Consider the following 25,297-nt stretch of genomic DNA (forward strand, 5'->3'; position numbering starts at 1 on the left):
AGTGTGGGAACACCGGCGTTGCTGAGTTACCTCACCCAGAGGAAGCGGGTGCACAGGTGCGAAGTAGTGTCGGGTTTCGTCACGCAGGTCGATGATGCTTGGAGCTGAAGATGCTGCAGGCGGGTCGTCGAGGAGAGTTCCGGTGGATCCAAGGGTGGATCTGAAGAGGTGAAGACCTAAAAGCAGAGGGGACAATGTTCAAAGTCACTAGCCAGTGACTACCGTGGAACCAGGATGGAACTAGGCGATGTCGGGTGCAAACAGGTGATGAAGTGAAGATTGTCTCTGCATCCACGTGGACACGAAGAGGTCAAGGACGTCCAAGCATTGGTCACAAGCTGTCCCACAAAGGTTCTCGCTGATGGCGGTATCGGCAACTTGATTGGAGCAAACAGGCCTTGGCTAAAGCAAGCCACGCAGGAATCGATGCAAGCTTTTCACTCGGACCAGCAAGGTCAGAGCGGGTGCTCCTTCTCAGGGGAGCAAGGGCCAATCTGGAGCAACCAGACCAGTGGTGTAAGTTGTAGTTTTCGTCGCCAAGATGGCCGCTAGCCGCGTGGCAAGTGGCCGGGATGGCGCGTCGAGTGGCAAAGTGGAAAAGGGCCCCACGCAGATTGTGGAGATGCTGGGGGGCTGATCTTCTGTGCAAATGCTGCTCGGTGTAGAGGCTTCTCAAACCCCAAAGCACAGCATCGAGGGTGCCTCGGGTGCTGCGCAGTCAGCTCTTCAGGGGTCTTCCAAGATGTCCAGTCCCACGTCTCTCGGTGCCTCCATGGGTCTCTTCTTTTCAGGGACTGTGGATCGGGCTCTGAGATGTCTGGGAGTCTGGGTCTTGTCAGGCTCTGGGCTCGGACTCCGGCGGGAGGCAGCGGCAAAGCAGACATCGAGTTGCTGGTTGGTGCCTGTATTCACAGGGTGGTCACTCCTTGGCCACAAGGGAGATTCTCTTCAGTCTTCTGTGCAGCAGAATGTCGAAGTCCGGTTTTCTTCTTATTTCAAGTCGAGTTCAAGATGATCTGAAGTCCTGGGACACAGCTCCTACTCTTATTCCAAATCTAGGGGACGGATTACCTGCTAGGTCCCTCCTCTGGGTGGGACCAGGAAGGGGGGTGGTTACACCCCCTTTCCTTTGTCCAGCTTCGTGCCAAGACTGGGGCTGGAGAGCCCCAGCACCGGTTTAAACTGGCATATGCACAGGGACACCTTGTGTGCCCCAGGCATGTCTGATTCTATTCATCCCTGTCCTACCCAATACACAAAATCCTGTCTGGGGTGGTGCTAGCACCTCCTAAGGCAGGAAAACCTTTGTCCAAGCTGCCCTCACTGGAAGGACTCCCAGCAGCAGGAGGTCAGACTTGTGTCTGTGGTGGCAGCATCCATTTTGTGATATCACATATTTCCAAGCACTCTGCCTCCAGGATTGATGAGGCCTTCCATAGGAGTGGCTGATAGGAACATATGTGTCCATTTTAGGTTAGGCATATTATGCTACACCTAAGTAAGGGGTGGTTACACCGACTTACCCCAGCTGAGTGATCAGCCAGTTGTGTCAAATATGGAGGCCAGGCCAGGGGTGGCACAATACGTGCTGCAGCCCCTGGTAGGCCTTGGAAGCACCTATGCCCTGGGTACCTGGGTACACTGTTACAGGGGCCAATGAGGTGAACCAGTTCCAATTTCGTAATGCACCTAATGTGCATTGGCATCAATTTAGAGAGAGAACAGCAGGCTGTGGGTCTGATTAGCAGGCCCACAGCCACATTAAGGGGCCGATTATGATGGCGGACGGACCTGAGTCCGTCCGCCACCATAGCGCAGGAGGGAACCTCCGCATTGCCTGCGGAGTTCCCTCCTGTGCAATTAGGATGTGACCGCCACCCTGGCGGTCACATCCTCAATCTTTAACATTGCGGCGGGTGCAGCTTCAAGCTGCACCCGCCGCAATGTTAAAAGTGCATGCACGGCATTTGCGTGCACAAAGCAGCAGGCACCGCACGGTGCCTGCCGCTTTGTGCACGCAAATGCTGGGGGGTACCATAGGTACCCCCCATGTGCACCCCCCACCCTCCCCTTCACCCAGGGGGCCCGCAACGGGCCCCCGAAGTGATGCTCCGTATGCTTTTCCACGGCAGAAAAGCCGCAGCGGAAAAGCATACTTTGTACTCCATCATAATATGGATGGCGGTGTCTGATAGACACAGCCAGCCATGTTAATGCTTTTCCGCTGCGGGCGGAATCCGCCCGCGGCGGAAAAGCGGAGGACAGATTGTGAGACCCACCAGCCATCCTAATATGGCGGTGGGTCTTTCAAGGCTCCGCGGCGGATTTCCCGCATCCTCCGGGCCGACGGTGGCTTCTGCCGGCCCGGTGGATGCGGGAAATCCGCCATCGTAATAGGCCCCTAAGTCATAAACCAGTGAAGCAAAAAGCAAAAATTTGGGGTGACCATAGGATAGCAGACCCAACTCTCCTACACCCTTCACCCAAAGTGAATGAGATGGGTCTAGTGCGAATGTGTTCATGGAACATAAACGGGTTGGGAACAAAGATTCATACTACACATAAAGGGGCCGATTATGATGGCGGACGGACCTGAGTCCGTCCGCCACCATAGCGTAGGAGGGAACCTCCGCATTGCCTGCGGAGTTCCCTCCTGTGCAATTAGGATGTGACCGCCACCCTGGCGGTCACATCCTCAATCTTTAACATTGCGGCGGGTGCAGCTTCAAGCTGCACCCGCCGCAATGTTAAAAGTGCATGCACGGCATTTGCGTGCACAAAGCAGCAGGCACCGCGCGATGCCTGCCGCTTTGTGCACGCAAATGCTGGGGGGTACCATAGGTACCCCCCATGTGCACCCCCCACCCTCCCCTTCACCCAGGGGGCCCGCAACGGGCCCCCGAAGTGATGCTCCGTATGCTTTTCCACGGCGGAAGAGCCGCCGCAGAAAAGCATACTTTGTACTCCATCATAATATGGATGGCGGTGTCTGATAGATCTGCCTTCGATTGTGTCCAAAGAAACTTACTGCGGAAAAAGCTCAGAGAAAAAAATATTCCAATGGTCCTGCTGAAAATGATCCAGGTTCTGTATAGCAAAACCTGGGTCAGGGTGAGGATGGGGGATGGCCAAACGCTATCGAAGGAAATCCCAGCAATCGAAGGCCTAAAACAAGGTTGCGTACTGGCCCCACTTCTTTTCAATTTGTTTTTGGCAGATTTAACAGGGAACCTGGATGAATTAAACGCACACCCTCCGAAATTAACTGATAAACATATCTCTAACTTACTGTATGCCATCCTTTTAAGCAACACAAAAATTGGGCTACAGCGACTAATCAATGGAACATGTATCTACACAAAGGAAAATGGGATGGTGATAAATGAAACTAAAACAAAGATCATGGTAGTCTCCAGGAACAAAAAATTAAGACAAAAATATAAATGGTACATCGAGAACACCCAACTAGAGCAAGTTGAAGTATACAAGTATTTAGGTGTACTGTTCGATGAGAAGGGTAATTATGAGCCGCAAAAAAGAGATATTCAAAGGAAGACCAACTCTCTGAATGCAGGATTTAGAATCTTGCAGAAATCATTGAGCAACCTTACATATGGGCCTCTCTTAAAGATTATAGGGACAAGACTGCTACCAACAATGACATATGGCAGTGAATCATTAATGGGAAAGGATACTGAAACAATAAATAATGCTGTATCTAAAACATATAAATGACTATTTCATCTCCCAATTAATACCTCGCCAGCGCAAATTAGACTGGAGTTTGGTTTAATCAACCAATATTATGCGAGGAAGGGACATTTTATTAAAACCTGGAATCTGATTAAAAATCATCATGATAACCAGATATCGCAGTTTTTATGGAAAGAGATAAATAATAACACAAAGTCAACGGCATTGAACTATCTTAAAGAAGCGATAGAAGAGTTTGCTGTTACCTCAATTTGGAACAACACTATAACTAATGCATCGTTCAAAAAATAATCAATAGAACTACAAACCATCTATCACTCGTAAATGACAAAGATAGGGGGAGCCTGTTCTATCCTTACCTGACACGCCGCTCTGCTCACGGAGAAGCCGACACCGCAAAGAGTCAAACCGACAGTGAAACCGCGCCGCCGCTCCGGGAACCACAACACCCGGCAGGCCACGCGGCGGCGCGCTGGGTGACGCGCACGGAGAGCGCGAGGCAGGCATAAAGAGAGCTCACACCCGCGGCGCGGGACGCGAGCGGGACGCCCGGGGCGAAGCCCGGGCAAAGGGCGGGCCCTCTACGGCCCTCATCGGCTGGAAAAGGCTGGGCTGGGCCACCCCCCTGACACCTCTCACACAGACTATACGGTACTGTCTCCAGCTAGTTCTATTTGATAAAAGTTAACAGAGGCATTGGCCTCCCATTCCATTACTGGATGTTTTGATTGACTTGCACGGTACATCGTTGCAAACATTGACTGTACTCACCTGATTTGAGCCCTGAAGGTTGTCTAAAATTACCATTTCAATTATGGGGAAAAAGCTGATCCCTGCCCCAGCTGAGGCAGTGAATACTATTGACTCATATCTGGTACAAGTGGTCAGTAACATTAACAATAAGAGAAGGCAATCTCTTGGCCTAAGTCAATCACCTATTTTGCATACAGATAGCCCCTCTACAAGTATTTTAAGTACAGCGACATCGGATTCACTCATTGAAAAACCGCCGTCAGTTTCTGCGGACTCTAATCCTCAAAACAATAGCACTGAGGTAGCTGCTGCTGCTGACGTTGACTTTCCAACAGATAGAACTGACTTAATAGATCTATCAGATAGTGTTTTTATTGATGTTAACCAACAGCCAGCTGTCACGGAGGAAGACCCACAATCTCTGCAGCCTTCGACACGGGCTGTTAGAGCCTGTAGAAGACTTCCAGCAAAGAGGGGGGGGAAACAATTAGGAAGGAAAAAACCCGCCACACCACCCACTAGGTTGGGGGGGAAATATGTAGAGCCCAACATTGATATAGAGTCCAAACGCATTGTCGATGATGATCTCTTTAATAGGATTCAAGAAATGATAGATATCAAGATCAGGACCATAATTAAACCTCTGATCGGGAAACTAGATAAATTAACATCTGAGGTCAAAAAACTGGGTGGGGTACATATTAAATTAGTAGATGAGGTAGAGAATTTATCCTCTCTCGTCACAAATCTAACACCCACAGACGTGGAGGTTACCCCAATCGAAAGTAATCTACAACCCATTCAACAAGGGCCGCTGCTCTCGCCAGCGTTGCCGTCAGTACCTATTCCTGGTCAGGATACTGTTGTAGATAATGGAGACGGCCGAAACAGCACCACTGGTCTTACAGTGGTTGCGCAACAAGAGGATGTTTCAGCCCAATTTATAGTGGAAGCTTCGCCAGTAGTGCTGGTGCTGGCGAATGTCCCTGTTCTATCACAAGGGAAAAAAGAGTCCAATCAGGATCTAAAAGATAAAGCGTTACATTGGCTCTCTAACAATATGTATATGGCCCAACAAGGGCTCGATAAATTGGCAGGGGATATTGTTATGACTAGGAGGGTCTCTTGGATTGGCAGTAAGCCAAAAAAGTTCCAGGGGGACTGTGTCATCCTAAACTTTGCCAATGCCGAGGTTCTTCCAGAAATTTTGAATAATGTTTTCCCACCCCAACGTCGTAGTGGCTTGATAGTTCCTCTTACTCTCAAGTTTTTTTATGACAAGACTCAGCTTGCTACCATACCCATTATCCCCAGTTACAAAAGAAACACTAATCCCAGCAGCTGGGGTGGGGGCACCACATCTCGACATTTTAATGACTGGTCTCAGCCCATAGTACATCGGGAGCCAGGAAGATTCAACTACCAGAAAGAGTTTAATAACAGGCCAGTCCTTGCACATGAACCAAGGTTTAATGGTTGGGGTTCTGGCCTTATGGGCTACGAACATAGTGCGCGGGGAAATAGGCCCACACATTGGTTGAGAAACGACCATTTTCTTACACGTCCTATTACCCCACAACCTATGTTGAACCCAGCTTTATATGGACAGGGTCAGGTGGCTACTCCTTTTGAGTGGGGCTTTGCCACAGGAAACAGGTTTGGCCCTTTATCTGACCTGAACACTTGTGACTGACTCGAACCAGGAATTGACCTGGATAGGGAGGTATTGAATAACTCAATAGTAAAATGTGGAGATTTAAACATTTTTGAGCACTTGATTAATTCTGTCCCCAATGTAGCATCAGAGTCTCAGGCGTTAATGAATCCTGTACAGCAACTGCCTTCATCTTGGACTGTGGCTGCTGTAAAAATGAGTACGTGGGGAGAGGGCATACAGAGCCCGTGTTCAGTTGGCACAAGCGAAGGCCCATTATTGCAACTAGCAGTCGAGGGTGATTTAGAGGACGCAAATGAACTAAGGCCATCTACTGATTCATGCAAGATTATTAGTTGGAATGTAGCAGGCTTAGCTGCAAAACGTCAGGATAATGCCTGGTTGAGCTTTGTCACTAAGCATCATATAATCGCCTTGCAAGAAACATGGGACACATCCAACAATCTTTGGTGGGATGGGTTCACCTGCTTTACCAAACCTGCAGTGGCTAGTAGGGCGGGCAGAGCAAAAGGTGGATTGGTAATTTTGTTTGCGTTAGACTTAGTGGGAAGCTACAGGCAGATTAGTACTGATTCTGACAATATACTAATGGTTGAAAGGGTGATTAATAAAACATGTAGGATTTTATATGTAAATTTCTACAATTCAGGGAATAGTGATTATAGCGGTCGCAATATCTCCAGTTTGGATAATATTTTAAACACAGCAGTACAGAATATCGAGTTAGCTTTTGAGTTTATTTTATTAGGCGATTTTAACATTCATTTATGTAATCTATCATGTAAGGGAAGAAGTACAAATGAGTTTGATGATGCGGCTTTACAGGGACCTCATTTTGAACATTCTGTAGAGGGCCAGGAGCTTGAAGATCTGTTGGCTAACTATGACCTATACGAACCTGATTGTGGCCTGAGATTGCCAACTTTCACCGGCGCCCAAAATGGCACAGTGATCGACTACATTTTTGTCTCACCAGGGATCTTAAATCGGACCATGGCTTATCGCACAGTTGCAACACACTATAGTGACCATAACCCAGTTTTACTCGAAGTGGCCTGGGGTGCTCAGATGGGGGCGCCACCAAAGATATCAAAACTGACACATCCCCTGAGGACCACTGATCAAGACCGACGAGTGAAGTGGGCTAAAGTGATTCCGGAAAATTTTTATGAAAAATGCTTCCCTAAAATCAAAGACTATGTGGAGCGCTGTAAAAATCCGGGCACGCAAGGTATTCACATAGTAGCAGCTTATGAGGCAATCTGTAACCAGGTATCTAAGGATCTTTTGGCGAAACCAATCCAGGGAGCACAAGGTCACAAGCGATGGTTCGATTCGGCATGCTCGAAAGCCCATAGAGAACTGTTGGCAGCTTTAAAAAACGCCCCAAGGGATAAAGTTGTAATCTCGAGCTTAAGGAAAAACTATAAGTCAGCCATTAAGAATCGTAAAGACACCATTAAAGGCGAAACATGGGACAATCTTCTCTCGGCGGCAGTGCTGAAGGATAGCAGGAAATTCTGGGAGATCATCAAACAGCCCATATTCTCTGATGACAGCAATGCACCTATGGACTGTGTGATCACAGATGATAAATGGTTGTCTTTCTTTAAAAATGTTTATGGGGGTGATGAAGACGGTTGTAAAAATGGTCCATTACCCAACGTGGATGTTCATCCCATCATCTTTAATCCCCAAGAAGTGGAGAAAGCTCTCTTGGCAACCACCAAACATAAGGCACCTGGCCCCGATGGAGTCCCTGCTGACTTTTTTATGTACTCTCCTAAACTGTGGGCTGAGGTTATGTCAAATGTGTTCAATGCAGTTAATGGTAACCCAGCTCCCGCCTCGTGGGCCAGATCTACCATCGTCCCCATTTTTAAAAATAAAGGTCAGCGGGACGACCCCGCGTTCTATAGGCCCATATCCCTCTTGGACTCAACGATAAAAATTCTGGGCAGAGTCCTTTTATCTAGATTGAGGGAGAATGTTGAGGGCTGTGGCGGGCTCTCTGACCTGCAATATGGTTTTAGGGAGAGAAAAGGGACCATCGAACAATGTATTAATCTGCATTTACTCATCTCTAAGTATACGGTGGCCAAGGAGGGTTCTGTGTTTTTGGCATTTATGGACCTCTCCTCGGCCTTTGACCTCGTTAATAGGGCAAAACTTTGGTCAATTCTTTTGGAGATGGGTATTGATGAAGCTTTGGTCACGTTCATGGCTACTATGCATCAGGAGCTTTTTGCAGCTGTCCGAGTGTCAAATAATGGCAGATGCACCCCACCTTTTAAATCTTTAAAAGGGGTTCGGCAAGGCTGCATCTTAGCGCCCACGCTTTTTACCATCTATATTAATGGCCTGGGGGAATACCTGCGAGACCAGGACGCGGATGTGCCACGTGCAGGAGATGTCCACATCCCGGCACTCCTGTACGCGGATGACGCCGTGTTGATTGCCCGTACTGGTGTAGGTCTGCAGCGCCTCTTGGACGCCTTTGGCTCCTTCATGGATAACCTAGACCTTAGGGTTAATGTCTCCAAATCACATACTATGGTTATGGGCCTGAGCGTTTCAAAAAAAGACATAAATCATTTTTCTGCAGAGGGGCCCCGGTGGCCAAGGTAACCACATTTCCCTATTTGGGTGTATTGTTTGACCAGAATGGAACGTGGGGGCCACAGATTAGAGCAAAGAGGATTGCGGTTACTAGATCTTCCTCAGCGCTTTTGGGCTTTGCTGGCAAGTTGGGAGCCAGGCCCATGGAAGCCCTTTTGAAGATCTACAAGTGCAAGCCTGTTGCTATTGCACTATATGGATCCCCTTTGTGGGGGTATGTAAATCTTGACCCCATCCAAAGGGCAGAAAATAGATTCATAAGATCGCTTCTCTCTATCCCCCAGTCAACTCCGACTTATTCCATACATAAAGAGGTGGGTTTATCCTACCTGTCAGACTCATTGAGTTTGGCACCCCTAACCCTGTGGCTGAAAATGTGGTTGAACGAAGACCTTCCTTTGAACCACATAATATTGAAGGATGTTTTAACACTTGATAAACACAGTAGCATCCCATGGTTGGCCTATCTAATTAAAACATTCACTGATTTGGGCCGCCCAGAACTCTTTTTAAGCCCAGATAAAATTAGAGCTCTGGACATAGACCTTACAAAAAAGTCATTCAGGGTTATGAAGGAAATGCGCCGTGAGGAAGCTGAAATGCAGAAGCCAGCAGTTAGGGCTCACAATCTTTTGGTGAGCGAATCCTCTCTTGCATCTTATCTCACTTTTGTTACAGTCCCTTACCACAGGTTTTTACTAACTAAATTTAGGTTTAACCTGTTACATTTTTATTTAGGTTCTTTTACGTCTTGGCAGAAGCCAGACCTAGCCCCCCCATGCAGTTGTGACCATTTTTCTGTGCAGGACACAATGCATTTCATTATGTTTTGTAGCCTATACCACGAGCAGAGAAGAAAATATTTGCTCCCTATTTTGAAAGAAGCAGGCTTTACTCAGGTGCGTCCGGCGTTGCTTTATTTACAACTCCTGACAAATCCCCGTACAACTTTCTGTATTGCTAACTTCTTAGTGGCCGCTGCGAGGGTAAAAAGGGGGGGCCAAATGTCGCCTTAAAAAAAATAACTTTTTAAAGTTGCTTTGTTTTTCTTTTTCTTTGATATGAATTGTATAATGTATTTTCTATTTATTCTTGTATATAGTATTTAAAATGTGTACTTAGATTGATGTTTTTAGGTCATTGAAGGGCAATTTATGTATATTTCCCTTCTCAGGGTTTTATTGTTTTGTTTCTTTGTATGACTTGTAATAAGTCAAATAAAGATATTCTGACTGACTGACTGACAAAGATAGTCTGACAAAAAGAAAACATGCTTGGACAATAAGAAATGGATACAAAAAAAGAAGGTACAAGACTATTTGGAAACCCCGTGGTCAGAAAAAAATAAACAAATCCTTCTCAAAGCAAGATTTGGAATACTCCCGGGAACTTGCCACCTCCCCCCCGTGGAAAACCACTGAATGGTATACTCTATGCAGATTATGTAAAAGTGGAGAGGAGAACATTGTGCACCTGCTATGCATTTGTCCTGGACTCCAAAATGAAAGGAAATCTTTACTTAAACTCCCTTTTAATGTACGTGGAATACGGACATGTAGGCAAGCTCTGAAATGTTGTCTCCAATCGAATGACAAAGGTATGAACGCTACCTTTGTAAGGTTCCTACTGATAGTAAAAGCAAAATTAGGAGACTAAAGGGCCTATTACGATGGCGGATTTCCCGCATCCACCGGGCCGGCGGAAGCCACCGCCGGCCCGGAGGATGCGGGTAATCCGCCGCAGAGGCTTGAAAGACCCACCGCCAAATTAGGATGGCTGGTGGGTCTTACAATCTGTCCTCCGCTTTTCTGCCGCGGTCGCCTTCCGACCGTGGCGGAAAAGCATTAACATGGCTGGCGGTGTCTATCAGACACCGCCATCCATATTAGGATGGAGTACAAAGTATGCTTTTCCACTGCGGCTTTTCCGCCGTGGAAAAGCATACAGAGCCTCACTTGGGGGGCCCGTTGCGGGCCCCCTGGGTGAAGGGGATGTGGGGGGTGCACATGGGGGGTACCTATGGTACCCCCTGCATTTGCGAGGACAAAGCGGCAGGCACCGCGCGGTGCCTGCTGCTTTGGGCACGCAAATGCCGTGCATGCATTTTTACCATTGCGGCGGGTGCAGCTTGAAGCTGCACCCGCCACAATGTTAAAGATTGAAGATGTGACCGCCACCCTGGCGGTCACATCCTAATCTGCACGGAGGGACCGCCGCAGCCCCTGTGGATGGTCCCTCCTACTCTATAGTGGCGGACGGACTCAGGTCCGTCCGCCATCATAATCGGCCCCTATGTCTTAAATTAACTAACTTAATTAACTTTAATGAATTTTATGAAGAAATTGCTTTTATTGGTTTTAGATACTAAAAGTATATATTTTAGTAATTGTAATATTGTAAGATTTTAAATAATCAAACAATAAAGATTTACTTACTTATTTACTTACTAGTTGTACGGGTGGGTGGCTGGGTGTGAGTAGTTGTGTAGCTATGTGAGTGAGTATATCAGTGCCTCCGTGGTTATGTCACTGGATGTTAAAGTAGGTGTGTGGGTGTGTGACTGGGTGTGTTAGTGACTGCATGGGTATCTAATGGGTATGTAAGTGGCTGTTTGGATTGGTAACTGGCTGTGTTAGTGGATGTTTGGGTGTGTAACTGTGTGCAAGCCGCTCTGTTAGTGGTGGATACATAGGTGATTTGTGAGTGGATGTATAGGTACCTCTGTTGCTGTCTGACTGGGTGTGTGAGTGGCTGTATGATTTTGTAAAAAGGTATGTGAGTTGCTGTATGGGTGGGTGACTGGGTGAATAACTAAATGTATGGATTTATGTGTGTGTAACTGACTGTCTGAGTACTAGGTACACAAATGGCTCTATAGGTGTGTGAGTGGGTGTAACAGTGCATGTATGGGTGTGTGAATGACTATGTAAATGGATATATAGGTGGGTAAATGTGTGTGTTAATGGTTTGTGGGTGAGTGACTGAGTGGGAAAGTCACAGTTTGGCTATATGAGTGGTGGGCACATAAGTGTTTTGTGAGAGTGTAACCGGGTGTAACTGGGTGTGTAAGTGTTAGCCTGACTGTGTTAGTGGGTGCAAATTGCATACTAGAAAAAGAAACAACCCATATCTCATTTAAAATGCATTCATTCATACTGGCCTAATACAATAACTATATTTTCAGTATAGCAATTCCTCTTCCTCCTTTGCTGCTCACTATAGGCCTCATTTACCGGGGCCCTAGTGGTACTTTACGCCACCGAGGATCACTTTTTTGATGCTTCGGTAGCGCAATGTGCTGCAGCATATTTACAAGGCCACGCAAATCCACTTTGTGTGGCTTTTTATGGTCATGTAAATATATGCCCCTTCCACGTGGAGCGCTGCGTGAAAGGGGCATCCATGGGTGTTCCTTTGGGTGTTCCCACGCAACACACATAGAATCTGAAGCATTCCCAGATTTATGATGAATCATAAACCTGGAAATGCGTCCGATTCTAACACCACCCCAGCGGTGGCGTTAGGGAGGCGCAATAAGGAGAAATATCCTTATTTCTCCTGGTTTTTCCCTCTTTCTATGTGCACTGCATTTTTCAGCATACTTAAAAAGGGAAATCTCCTCTTGTGATTGTTTTTGTGCAGGAAGGTGTCACTTCCTGCACAAAACAATCACCCCTACAATGCAGACACACAATCACCCCTAAAACGCATACACCCTGGCACAATGGTGCAAGTGTGCCTGCGTTGGCGCAAGGCAGCCCATTGCACGCCAACGCAGGGGAAAAGGACAGCAATGCACAGTATCTCATAGATACTGCACATTCCTTCCCTTTTCATGCAGGGCAGTGCAGCGTAGCAAGGTTCCTTGCTGCACTGCCCCGCGCCAAAACTTCATAAATGAGACCTCAATTTTTTAGTTAATGTTCTCATCTAACCTCCCTTCTATTTTGCCTTTTACTGTTGAGTCTAGAAGCTACACATTTTCTTTCAGCTTCTAAACAGTCATACTTTTTTTAATATATACTTTTTTATAGTACAACCATTTGACATACCTTTAAAATCTTATTTTAATATCTGTTTACCACTGCAAATCTCAAGTCAGACACATGGCAATCCTCGTCCACTCACAGCACAAAAGTACCAATAATGGATTCCTTCTTTGGAAAATATAGACTGACTGGGCAATCCCGCTGGGTCCGCTGCGACACTTTTACCAGTAGCTTCTGTGACTAGGGGCCCTTTGGAAATGTTACATATCCAGAATGATAAACCCTGTACAATTGACACCCGAGGTCAAGCTCAGAGTAGCAACCCAGACCGGCCCATTTCATGTATGGCACAAGATTGTGGTATACGTCCTAATGTGAACTACACCCCACAAGTCGTGGATTTTGCCCCGCATAGGAGTAATCTAAGCCCTCATGAAGGTATCACAGTTACGAAGACACAATCTGTAGGTTTAAGGATTGGTTCCTGGAACATAGCGGGAATGGTAAACAAAATAGTTTCAAGTGAATGGTCCTCTTTCATTGAAGAGCTTGATATTTTGTCTTTCCAAGAGACCTGGGCAGTAGAACAGGTATTTCGTCCTGGTTATATTAATTTTTACAAAAATGCGGAACAGGGAGAATGGGGTCGCCCCAAAGGAGGTTTAATAACATGGGTTAGGCAAAGTTTAAACTGTAAGCTGGATGAGATATATATTGATTCCCAGGATATCCTTATTATTAGGGTTAGTAAGTGTATATTTCCTGATTTTCTTTTAATCAATGTTTATTCTAGGGGCCTGCAAGGAGGGAAGGCCTCTAATACTATAGTGTTGCTTGATGATTTTTTAACCAACCACGGAGGTGGAAATCACATAATAGTGGCCGGTAATTTTAATTGTACTTTTGAGCCCCTGGATTTTCATGACATGTTTTTAACTGCAGAGGGGGACGATAAGTGGTCAATACCTCCACTTGACCTTGAGCCTATTAAGAGGTGGTCCGGCGCAGCACTACAACTAAAAGTTCTGTGCCTGAAACATGGTTTGAGAGCGACCAACGGCCGTTCCATATCAGATAAAAAGGGGTTGCCCACTTGTGTTAGTGGCCTGCGTAATAGTCGCATAGATTATTTTCTTTTATCCATGGAGCTCTGGGTCTTTTTGATAGATATGAAAGTTCTTTCACCTCCGGAAAGTGACCACAATCCATTGCTTTTTTTTATGCAGGTGCTAAATCTCAATATTGGAGTAGTTTTGGAACCACAGGTATATTCTTTAGAAGTATTCCTAACATATTACACTCGCCGGCTTAAATGGTCCAATGTGTCAAGCAAGGTTGACCAACTGAATCAGATGAGTATTATGTTAGCTGAAGCTATAGCCACTCTTCAGGATGACAAAATGCACGGTTCCCTCTCACCTACTGCTGTACAGGTCCATGATAACCTTTTTAACAGTCTTAAAAGTTTTTTTACTGCTAGATCCAAACATGCGTATACTCCCATTGCCCAGAAGGCCGCTGTTTGGTACAACTCTGCTTGTCGAACTGCTTACAAATTGTTAGCTGCTGCCATAAAAGGCAAGGATGGTGCTAAGATACGAGAGAAAAGGATTCCCTATAAGGTCGTTCAATCTCAGGCCAAGAGGGACTGGGATGAAGACCACTGGAGGGATCTGCTAAAGTCTTGTACGGGCAGAGACATGACTGCGTTCTGGCACTTAGTGAAGTGGGGGAACGGGGACGAGAGTAATATTCCAACTAATTACGTGACGCCCAATCAATGGGTTCTCCACTTTAAGGGCCAGTTTGCAAGCAGTCCAACAGATCAGGAGATATTTGTGATGCTGTCTTCTGTTTCTACAATATTCTTTACTAAAAAGGAAGTAGAAAATGCCCTCCTCCTGGTTCCGAGAGGTAGAGCTCCGAGGCTTGATTGTATCCCCGCTGACTTAATTCTTCACGATGTTGATTCTTGGGTGTTGTACATATACTTGTTATTAAATGCCATTGCTAAAGGTGCATCTCTGCCTAGCACTTGGGCAGGAGCGGTAATCTTACCTGTTTTTAAAAAAGGAGACCGATCAAACCCTGGCAATTACAGGCCCATAAGCCTGATTGACTGTATCCAAAAAGTTATTGCCTGGGTGGTGCTAGGCAGAATCCAGGAATGGTTGGAGGATTTAAATATCCTCTCTAACCTACAAGCAGGGTTTCAGCAATCAATCAGCACTGTGGATCAGGTTTTAAAATTTATTTTAATATATTGGCGAACTGTCACCCTGGGGAAAGGGACCATTTATGCTGCCTTTGTTGATTTGAAGTCAGCGTTCGACTTGGTTCTGCGTCCTAAATTGTGGTCTACCCTTCTGAAACTGGGCTTGCCGCTCGAGCTTTTGGCTCTTGTGGTCAAACTACATACTGGTAACTATGCCCAGGTTAGGTGGGACCCGGCAGGTAGGACTACTGGAAAGTTCCCGGTGGAGAAGGGGATGAGACAGGGATGCGTCCTTGCACCCACCCTCTTTTCTATTTATATAAACGCGGTAGTAAATTATTTTAAAGATTACCCCACAGATGCTCCCTGTTTAGCTGGAAACAAGACCCCTCTATCAATGTTCGCCGATGACACTCTCATACTATTGAAAACCAGGCAGGGTCTTCAACGTGCCCTCATAAGATAAGAAGAGTTTTGTGAAGAACATGACCTCATTGTAAACGTTAATAAAACCAAGTACATGGTTCTGCACAACTCGAAAAAAGTCATCGGTGAAGTTAGTCTGAGGGAAGGGTCTCTGGAACAAACTGAGACATTCTCATATCTGGGGGTACTAATCGACAGGAAATTGTGTTGGAATGCACAATTAGATTGTGTCTCCGCTAAACATGCCCAACTTTCAGAAGTTCTCCTTAGGGAACATAAACGCTCATACAACAAACCAATAGCCCCAGTGCTTCAGATATATAATGTCAAAATTGGCGCTTCAATTTTATATCAGGGATGTGCCAGATATAGAATTTTAGCCTATTGAAGGCGGCTTTGGGTCACCCCTGAACTTGCCCATTATGCCCAGGCCGTTTTAGAAGTGAGGATCTTGACATCAATCTTAAAATTGTATGGTTTAGTGCCCTTAAAATCCTACTACGTGAATTAGGGTTGGAACACTTGTGGGCTACTCCTATGGGAAGTGTTTTCCCCAGTAAATCTGAGTTGAAGATAGCCTATTGGAATCAGGTTAACATGAAGCGGTTTGCATCTTGTTCAAATGGCTCTCTGACAAAGGTTTTTATTGAATTAAAACATGAAACTAAATTGGAGGGTTACTGGGACCTTATCATGTCTACCCGAGACAGGAACCTACTCCACCAGTTCAGGGTAGGTTCTCTGCCTCTGCACTCTTTCACCTTTAAATGGTGTATCACAAAGTCTAGTGTTTGTCCCTTTTGCCCCGATGTAAGTGAAACTGTGGCTCATGTTTTCTTTGTTTGTCACGCATACACTATAGCTAGACGCACATGGCTTAAACCTATTTGTGATAATATGGGCACTAGATCTAGCCGTGAGACCTTCAGAATCTTAAAAACTTCGGTTGAAAGCCCGATAGTGGTTGCAACTGCAAAGTTCTTGGGTTGGGTATGGGTGATAAGATGGAACAATGCGAGAATAATGTAACCGCTTATGTTATTGATTTCTTCTCACTCTGTAAATTTCTATCGTTTATGAATTTTTCTGATATGTGGCTTAATCTGCACATATTTTTAAAAAAGAAGCCAATATCCATTTGTAAGCTTTTAAATCATGGACCTGTTTTTTAAAGTTTTTTAAATTTCTATTTATTTAATGATTCACTTGTCGTTTCCGGGGTGTCATTCGTACATCAAGTTTTTGTTATACAAAACATGTGTTATTGTCACTTGTCCATTCTGTATATGCTGTTTAACTTTTGTGGTTTTTTAACAAACCGAAATAAAGTTTATAAACTGAAACTGGATACCTTCGCACTGTGCTCTCACTCATACTCCTGTACTTAGCAGATCACAGACTTCCTTTCATCTTTTATTTTTGTAATGCTACTTCTAAATGGTCGCTATTTTTAACCCTTCTCATGTTTCCTGTAAAGACCCCCAATTTGTTAGGTTTTTTTGCAGATCTGCGGATCTACCACGGGTGTCAGCGAGCCTCTCTGTGTGGTCTGCAGTAGATCAGCTCGATTCACATGAAAGCCCTTAAAGACAATAAACAATCTGCTGTTACTGCTTTTCATTTATATTTAATTTTGTAAAATATTGTCAATAACAAGACTTACACTCAAATACTGATCAATGTTTGCACAGTAGTAAGCTTTTCAGTTTCACAATGCAATCTTTTTTGTTCCTTTCCCCCAACACTCTTATAGCTCCTTTTCCATAGTAACCATGTTTCAAATAGTGTCTGCCTACCAGAAGGGCAACAGCATACTAGCTTCACATTACTTGTAGCAGATGTGGTTAACGGTATGAAATTCCAAGCATATCCCTTTCTCTTATTTTTCCAAAGTTAATCTCATAGTTATTTTGGTTTTTTGTCACTACCTAATTTTAGTTCTCTGAACATCTCCACCATCCAAATATATTGTTTTATATTGTACTTGCTGTCCTCCATTGTAACTGCCTTTCATCTGTGAATCTGCTACATTCTGTTACAGCCTTTTCCGGTCTGCTATTCCTGCGTGTCCCCAAAATGGTCAAAGTCTAAATAGTGGGTCATAGTTGTGTGTGTTGGGCCAGAGAGATTACTAGAAAGAGTGCCATTGACAGTGACTTAGGTTTACCTAATGTTGACATTACTTGGTTTGGCCAGAGAACGTTAAAGCGACATCAATTGCTGCCTTTGGTTGAAAGCATTGTGGAATGTAAACATCCAGACCTCCTGATTGTACACTGTGATGGCAATGACCTACGCACAATTACTGGGGTAGGAGTGGAAATACTAATGAAGAAAACCTTTGATAAATGTATGTCACTTTTCCCACATACTGCCTTGATGTTCTGAAACATTTGCCAAAGACAGAAGTGGCAGTGGTCAACCTAATTTAGTCCACAGATAGAAAAAACAGGAAACATTTTAAAAAACATCTGTTTCTACATTTCTCCATGACCACAACATGGGCACTATTTACCATAACAACTTACGCTTCAATATGGACGGATTATGTCAAAAAGTCATTTCACAGACACAGACACCAGGGTGTTCCTCCACAACTTAAAAGACTGCATCCTGTCTATGTTTAATTATCATCTACACACTATAAATACTAAGGCTATTTTCAGAGCCAACCCTTTCCCCAAACACTGGTTCTTTTTGTTTTCTCACTCAGATCCTCCATTGATCCTCAGCCAAATAAGGGGTCTACCATCTTTGTTGCTGGCAGATCCGCAGCGGATCCATGGACACATTCTCAACCAAAATCACACATTCAAAACAAAACAATAACACATTTAATACAAACCTATCCTATTGCAATTTATATATCTGTATCACTGCCTGTGTGTGGGTGAATGAGTAGCTGTGTAGGTAACTGTGTGGGTGTATGAGGGGCTATATGGGTGTGTATGACACGGGGGTGTTAGTATCTATGTGGGTGTGGAACTGGGTGTGGCAGTGACTGTATGAGCAGTTCTCTTGTGCTTCTGTGGGTGTGTGAGTGGTTTTCTCGATCTTTGAATGGACTTGTACATGGCTGTATGGGTGTGAGAGTAGGTGTGTGAGTGGTTGTGTGGGTGTGTACGTGGGTGCAGAAATGTTTAGTGGGTAGCTGTATAAGTGGGTATGTCAGTGACAGAATGGGTCTGTATGTGGGTGTGTAAGTGGCTGTATGGGTGTGTACATGGGTGTGTGAGTGCCTGTATGGGTCTCTGAGTGAGTGTGTAAGTGGTTGTCTGAGCCTCTGAGTTGATATATGAGTGACTGTATGGGTGTGTAAGTAGGTGTATAGATATGTAAGTGGATGTGTGAGTGGGTCTTTAAGTGGGTACACATGTTTTTTTAATTGGGGTCTGGATTCACAGATTCACCGTGGATTCATGTGGGGAGAGGTGTGTGAGTGTCTGTATGAGTGTGTAAGTAGTTGTGGGGGTTGTAAGTGGGCATGTGTGAAGGGTGGATGTGTAAGCGGCTGTATGGGTCTCTGAGTGGTGTTTTCCATGGCTGTATGGAAGTGTGAGTGGGTGCGTAATTGTTTTTGCTGCATGGATGTATGAGTGGCTGTTTGGGTATGTGAGTAGGTGTGTGAATGCCTGTGTGGGTCTGTGAGTGGGTATGTGAGTGGTTCTCGGGGTCTCTGAGTGTAAGTATCAGTGACTGTATGGGTGTGTGAGTAACTGTATGGGTATGTGAATAAGTGTATGGATGTATGATGTGTGAGTAGTTGTGTGGGAGTATGAGAGCTAGCATGAGTGTGCCTATGAGTGGGTGAATGTGTTTTATTGATTGGGGTCTGGATCTGGGGATCTGCCGCATATTTACATGAGGGGCCATGTTGGGCATAGCAGTAGATCCGCGGATCCTCGTGCCTGCAAGGAAAAACAATTTTTCCTATTAGGAGTCCCTCACAGACCCCTACATCAGTCCCATGGGGTCAGGATACCTCTATCCTGACCCCTTATATCCTATTTCGACTTTATTTCCCCCCGGGATCATGTCCTGATTCACAAAATGGCAGCTGCAACTTTTCTCTCAGGTGCGTTGATCCCCTGTGGATGCGCACCTCTAGAAATACATTAATCCTTTTCTCTAATAATTCCAAAACTAATGAAGAGATTTACATACCAAAGGGTACTTTTTTGGACCAAGATCTAGCTTTCTGCCAAATTTGGTCTAATTCCGCTTGGCTGTTCGGACTCTAGTCATGTCTAAAATTCCAATGGGAAATTGGATGGGAAAAAACACATTATTGGAACCATCCCCCCGCCCCCATTTTCTCTGCCCCCACTTGACAATTCACCCCAAAAGGTTCCAGACAGCAGTTGAAGTGACTGGCAAACTAGTTTTGATAATTTTGAGAAGATTTGTTAAACAGCACCAAAGTTATTAGCAAAACTAAAAAGAATCTTCCGAAGAAGCTAGTTCTTAAATTATACCTACCGCCAGTAGGTTATATATATATATATTGGCTGCAAACATATCCTGAGTCTGTTTAGCTGACATTATCCTAACATTATAAACCAAGAATCACTGGAAAAAAACTTTTAGAGAAATGTGTTTGCATTTCTTTTAACATTGGAATATATCTATCTATTTTGGCAAAGACTGAAATTTTGTTTTTGATGATGCATTTTATTTGGGTTACTCTTCCTTAATTCCTTTGCCATAAGGTCACTTCTCACAACTAGTTGGAGTGTAAAATAATTCAACCAATGGTGAAAAATGGGTAGTCCATGGGAATTTAACTAGTCCACTAGTTCCTCGAAATCTCCTGAATCAGTTCGTATTCAGCATGCATGCAGAACAGCAGCTGTCTGATATCACGCTCAGCTCCATAAACACATTAGTCTTTAATCCATCAATGCGCAATAGACCTCCTCGTTCATCAAATCAGGCAATATTATATTCTTAGCATTTACGGGGACACTTCCTAGTGTCACCTCATCCGATCAAGACCACCGACTCCATTGGTAAGGTCGTATAGAATGTGTGTCAGGCTACATGAAGAAGATACACAATGCAGAAAAATAGATGGAAGTATTATGCAGTACTTAAGTCATCCAGTATGTGAAACATTAAAACAATGCGCCTTTAGCTAGAGCATGAGGAAAAGTTTAAGAGGTTAGTTCCCTAGGCAGATGTCCTGGAATGGTAACAAGTGTGCAGCAAATCCTTATACAACACATGAGACTTCAGGAAAAAGAGAAATCTGTTACAAATTGTGACACCGAAGAATTTTCTCTAATTCGGTGTGCTTAGCGAGGCAGAAAACTTCACGAATACAGTCTGACCCATGTTAACTCAGACTAGTTAAAAGCAGAATATATATAATTATAAGCATACTTTCATAGGAAACACGAAGATGTGCTTTTAGTATCAATTTTGATGCACTTAGAGTCATTTAGTACAATTACAAATAATTCATGTAGACATGGGGTACTATTGCATTTGTAAGTACCAACATGTATGTGCATTTTAAGATGTATACGTTATTGTTTTATTCAAATAACATGAATACCTTTATGAAGTACATTCTCAGAAAGTTTCACAAATGCATCTTTACGTAGGAATGTGTAGCACCTGCTTTTCTTTTTTCATTTTCGGGACCCACGTTTAATCACACAAGGGTGAATTTTTATAAAACTCACTATCAAAATCAGGATAAATCATAATATTTGCTAAATCTCATTAGTAAATTTTTCATGTAAATGAAGTTTAGAAACGATTAGCGGTAAATTCAATAACTGCCAATTCACCATATACATGTTTTCTAGCACATTTTAATGAAACAATATACTTTGTTAATTTACAAATCACAATGTAGATTAGATACAAATGTATCAAATAGTCCTATATCTCTTTCCTCTGCATGCCTCTACGATGCAGTAACTAAAAAATCCCTTTTTTTATCATGTTTTTGTGAATGTGTAATTGGTGCGCACATTATTTTTCTCTCAGAAAGTGTCATGTTCAGTTTCTATTGTTATCTAGAATGCAAATATGACTTTCTGTTCTGCCGCTCTACCCGGAGGGGATCCTTTTTTTCTTGGCTGTGACTAGTGAGCTGTTGTGCAATACAGTGAGCAGAAAGCGTGGGCGAATATAAAACTAGCCTTTAAATTTGATCGAATTCGAAAAACTTTGACCTTTACAAAAGTAAGTATATGTATACTTTGTTGTACAAATGTATTTCAAAATATGACGATGTAATAGAGAAATTAGCACTTTATAGTTGATGAAAATATTATAAAAATGTGTTGTAAACACCTTTGAACTCAACTGTCCTAGGCTTGAACAATACAGAAGCTAAAAATGAAAATTAATCGAAGTTGTATGGTACGAAATAAAAAAAAACTTACGATAAAGTGCACAGTTTATGATACAAAAACTCTAGTCACAACTGTACTTCGACACATTAAATCTATTTTTCAGACTGTTACTTTCTCAAACCTGCAAAGCTGTCGTGTACGAATATTAAATCAAACCTGCAACAACGCAGCCGTTCAACAAACAAAGAAATGTGTGCCCAGCCTTAACATCGAGCAAGGGAGTAATGATTATAAAGTGAGACGGTAATAATAAAAACATTATTTAGGTGCTACCGTATTTAAAATAAACTTAGTTTACATAAACAGCAAGCACTTCGGAAGTGTAGACTGACGTGTTCTTATTCTATCCTCAACTAAATGATCTTTGGTACTCAAAGAGATTTGCTTACCTTTCCAGAAGTTGCCATTTGTCTCGTCCCGAAGCGGGTGGCTAAGCTTTCTGCAGGCACTTGTTGGAACTCGATACTCAAACTACAGCGGGAACCTTTATCAAGGCGGCGTTTATACGTTACTAAACAGGAAGAGCTCACACGGATAAATCATAAATCGTTTCATATTTAAAGCAGTAGCTACCGAAATGAAAAGGAGCACACACAAAACGAAACTTCAGCCTGGACAGCTATGAGTTAGAGGCAGGCCAAACAGCTGTTATGTTATGTTATGTTATGTTATGTTATGTTATGTTAAAGGATTTGTAAAGCGCATGGCTGCCCCATCAATAGGGCTTCCTGGCGCTAGGCTTAAAGAACACACAACCGCAGCTGTCGGCGTCCAAGAATAGAGAGGGAGGGGAGTTAGATTGCAAAGGGCCAAGTCTTGAGCGATTCTCTGAACAAAAGGCGGTAATGAATGTTTCGGATGGAGAGAGGAAAAAAGTTCCAGAGAGAGAGGACCAGGCAGGGCCGGACTGACTACCGGGTAGTTTGGAATGCTGCCGAGCTGCTGGCTGATTTCAGTGCAGTGGGGGCTGATTTTGTTCATGGAGAGCTACGTGTGCTTCGAAATAATGAAAGCAAAACGAATTTTGTTTAGTACACGCAGGTCCCCATCAACTAAATCAGCCCCCACCTCAGCAGAATTCCAAACTGCCCAGTAGCCAGTCCGGCCCTGGGACCAGGCAGGAAAAGAATGCCCTCCCGCTCTGACTCTCCTGACTCCAAGGACTACGAACAGGTTGTGACTGCACAGCGCATGTGGGCTGGTAGGAGGAAATAAGCTGGCTCAGAATCTGGAGTCCCTAGGAGTAGAGAATCTTGTGGGTGATACAAAGAGTCTTAAAATAAATACACATATCCAGAGGGAGCCAGGGTAATTTGTGTAGACGTCCAGAAGCAGAATAGAACTTGGGAAGGGAGAAAAGCATCCTAGCAGCTGTGTTGTGGGCTAGTTGGAGTCTTTTTGTAACAGATTTATTAGCTCCTATGTATGGAAGGTTAAAGTAGTCCAACCGAGGCAGTATGAATGCCTGCAAGATGACTTCATGGGTATGAGGATCAAAGAGGCCCAGATGAGGTCAAGAGTCCAAAATAGGTGCCAACAACAGAGTTAGCTTGAGCCTCAATGACAAGGTATTAACCAGCAACACTCATAGGTTTTAAACAGAAGACTTAGGTTTGGGGGGAGGCCAAGAGAGAAAGGCCACCATTGATCATCCCAAAAGGGACTTTGTTTGCCAAGGAGGAGGATCTTAGTTTTGTTAACATTCTTACTTAAGGGGTTGTTTGTCAACCACTCTGCCAGCCCAAGCATACCTTTTTGGCAGTTGGCCAAGTCTAGCGATGGATTGTTTGAGTGAAAGTACAAGCTGAGTATCATCAGCATATGATACCAGCATAAGCCCTAAAGACTCTGGTATCTGAGCAAGAGGCTGGATGTATATATCTAACAAACTAGGGCTTAAAGACAAGCCCTGAGGACCTCCATACTGTAGCACTTGAGGTTGTGAGCCACACGGGAGAGACCTGAAAAGAGCACTCAGAGAGAAAGGAAGCAAACCAGGAGAGAGCAACACTTCCTATACCAATGTCCCATAGGCGCTCAAGTAAAGTTTGGTGAGACACCGTTTCAAATGCAGCGATCAGATCGAGTAGGATGATCTGCCTTCATCCAAGGTACTACGGAAGTGCTCAGAGACAACAAGGAGAGCAGATTCCGTGCTGTAAGCAGTTGGAAAGCCATTCTGAGATAAATCAAGGATGTGGTTGTCTTCTAGAAATTTAATTGGAATACCATTGACTTATCGTTCCATGACCTTTGCAAGAAAGGGTAGGAGGGAGATGGGGTGGTAGTTTTCGGGTTTAGAGATGTAAAAAGATGGTTTCTTGATAAGAGGAATTAATTTAGTTCGCATCCATGGTCTAGGCACAGAAGTGGTAGACGGGAAAAGATTGCCCAATTCTAAACAGAGAGGAAGGAGCTGACCTGGAACTTTATCGAAAAGATCCGGTTTATATGGATCGTCAGGTTAAAAGGATTTCACCTGGCTGAAGGGAGTCCGAAAAGAAGGCAGACCCAGAGGATGCAGCAAACTAAACAGAGCCACAGGGGATTATGAGGGAAGCACGAATGCCGTCACCACACATGTCTTTACAATGTGGTCTAACCACGAATAAGACTGAACCATGCACGTCTTTACTATACATGCCACTACGATGCATACTAGTAGGGATACATTAAAATTACCATTACCATGCAAACCTTTACCACACATACTGGTACAAAGCTTTATTAAACATGTTTCATATGTTTTTGCACTGCAAAATATATTTTAGCAAAAATAAAGCAATTTTGCCATTTTCCGAAAACCAAGAACAATTACAGGCACGCAGCTATTTTACCATACCAAACTATTCTACCAGTAAATATTTTTAGAAAAAGAGGTACACAATACAGCTTAGAGTAATATATATCAAACATTCCTGTTTCAACTGTAGTCCTGTAGTCTAGTTTTACTGCTTCTAAACAGCCTAATCAAAACCAAAATGGCTGTTGAAGTAAGTAGCAATTAAAATAAGTGTTTTTCCTACCATTTCAATTAAATACACATTAAGCCAAAATATTAAAGATGTGAAAAAGAACATTCCAGAATATATGTATGTTTGAAATGTGGTCTCCCCTTGCAGAAACATAGAAAACAAGCTATCCTCCATTTTGTGACCAGTGGTACAATGACACTGCTCGTGACCATACATCTCTCGGACTCTCTCAGGACAGAGACAGTCCCTTTAGGCAGGTTCTGGACAGTGACTGGGGGTAAAATTACTAATCTAACTCCGCTGTGGGAGTCACTCAGGGCAAGTGCTGGACAGAGACTGTGGCCAAATTTTATATTCTAACTCCACTGGGAGCGTTCCCTCAGGGCACGTGCTGGACACTGACTGGGAGTACATTTTATAATCTAAATCCACTGGGAGTGTCCCTCTGGTCAGGTGCTGGACAGTGACTGGGAACACATTAAATAATTTAACTCTGCTGGGGGTGTCCCTCAGGGCAGGTGCTGGACAGAGAGTGTGGCAAATTTTATATTCTAACTCCGCAG

At 44.1% G+C, this 25,297-nt stretch overlaps 1 protein-coding gene across 1 annotated transcript in view; it reads right to left on the reverse strand.

The window, feature by feature from the left end:
- The window catches only part of LOC144818542 (alcohol dehydrogenase E chain-like), a 637,149-nt gene extending 614,907 nt beyond the window's left edge, over positions 1 to 22,242 (reverse strand). The window contains exon 1 of the mRNA XM_078676061.1: positions 22,149 to 22,242. Coding sequence (XP_078532187.1) covers positions 22,149 to 22,166 — 18 coding nt within the window. The 5' untranslated portion in view covers positions 22,167 to 22,242. The remainder of the gene's footprint in view (positions 1 to 22,148) is intronic.
- Between the last annotated feature and the right edge of the window lie 3,055 nt (positions 22,243 to 25,297).

The sequence above is a fragment of the Lissotriton helveticus genome, chromosome 2_1, assembly GCF_964261635.1.
Source record: "Lissotriton helveticus chromosome 2_1, aLisHel1.1, whole genome shotgun sequence".
Classification (NCBI taxonomy): Eukaryota; Metazoa; Chordata; class Amphibia; order Caudata; family Salamandridae; genus Lissotriton; species Lissotriton helveticus.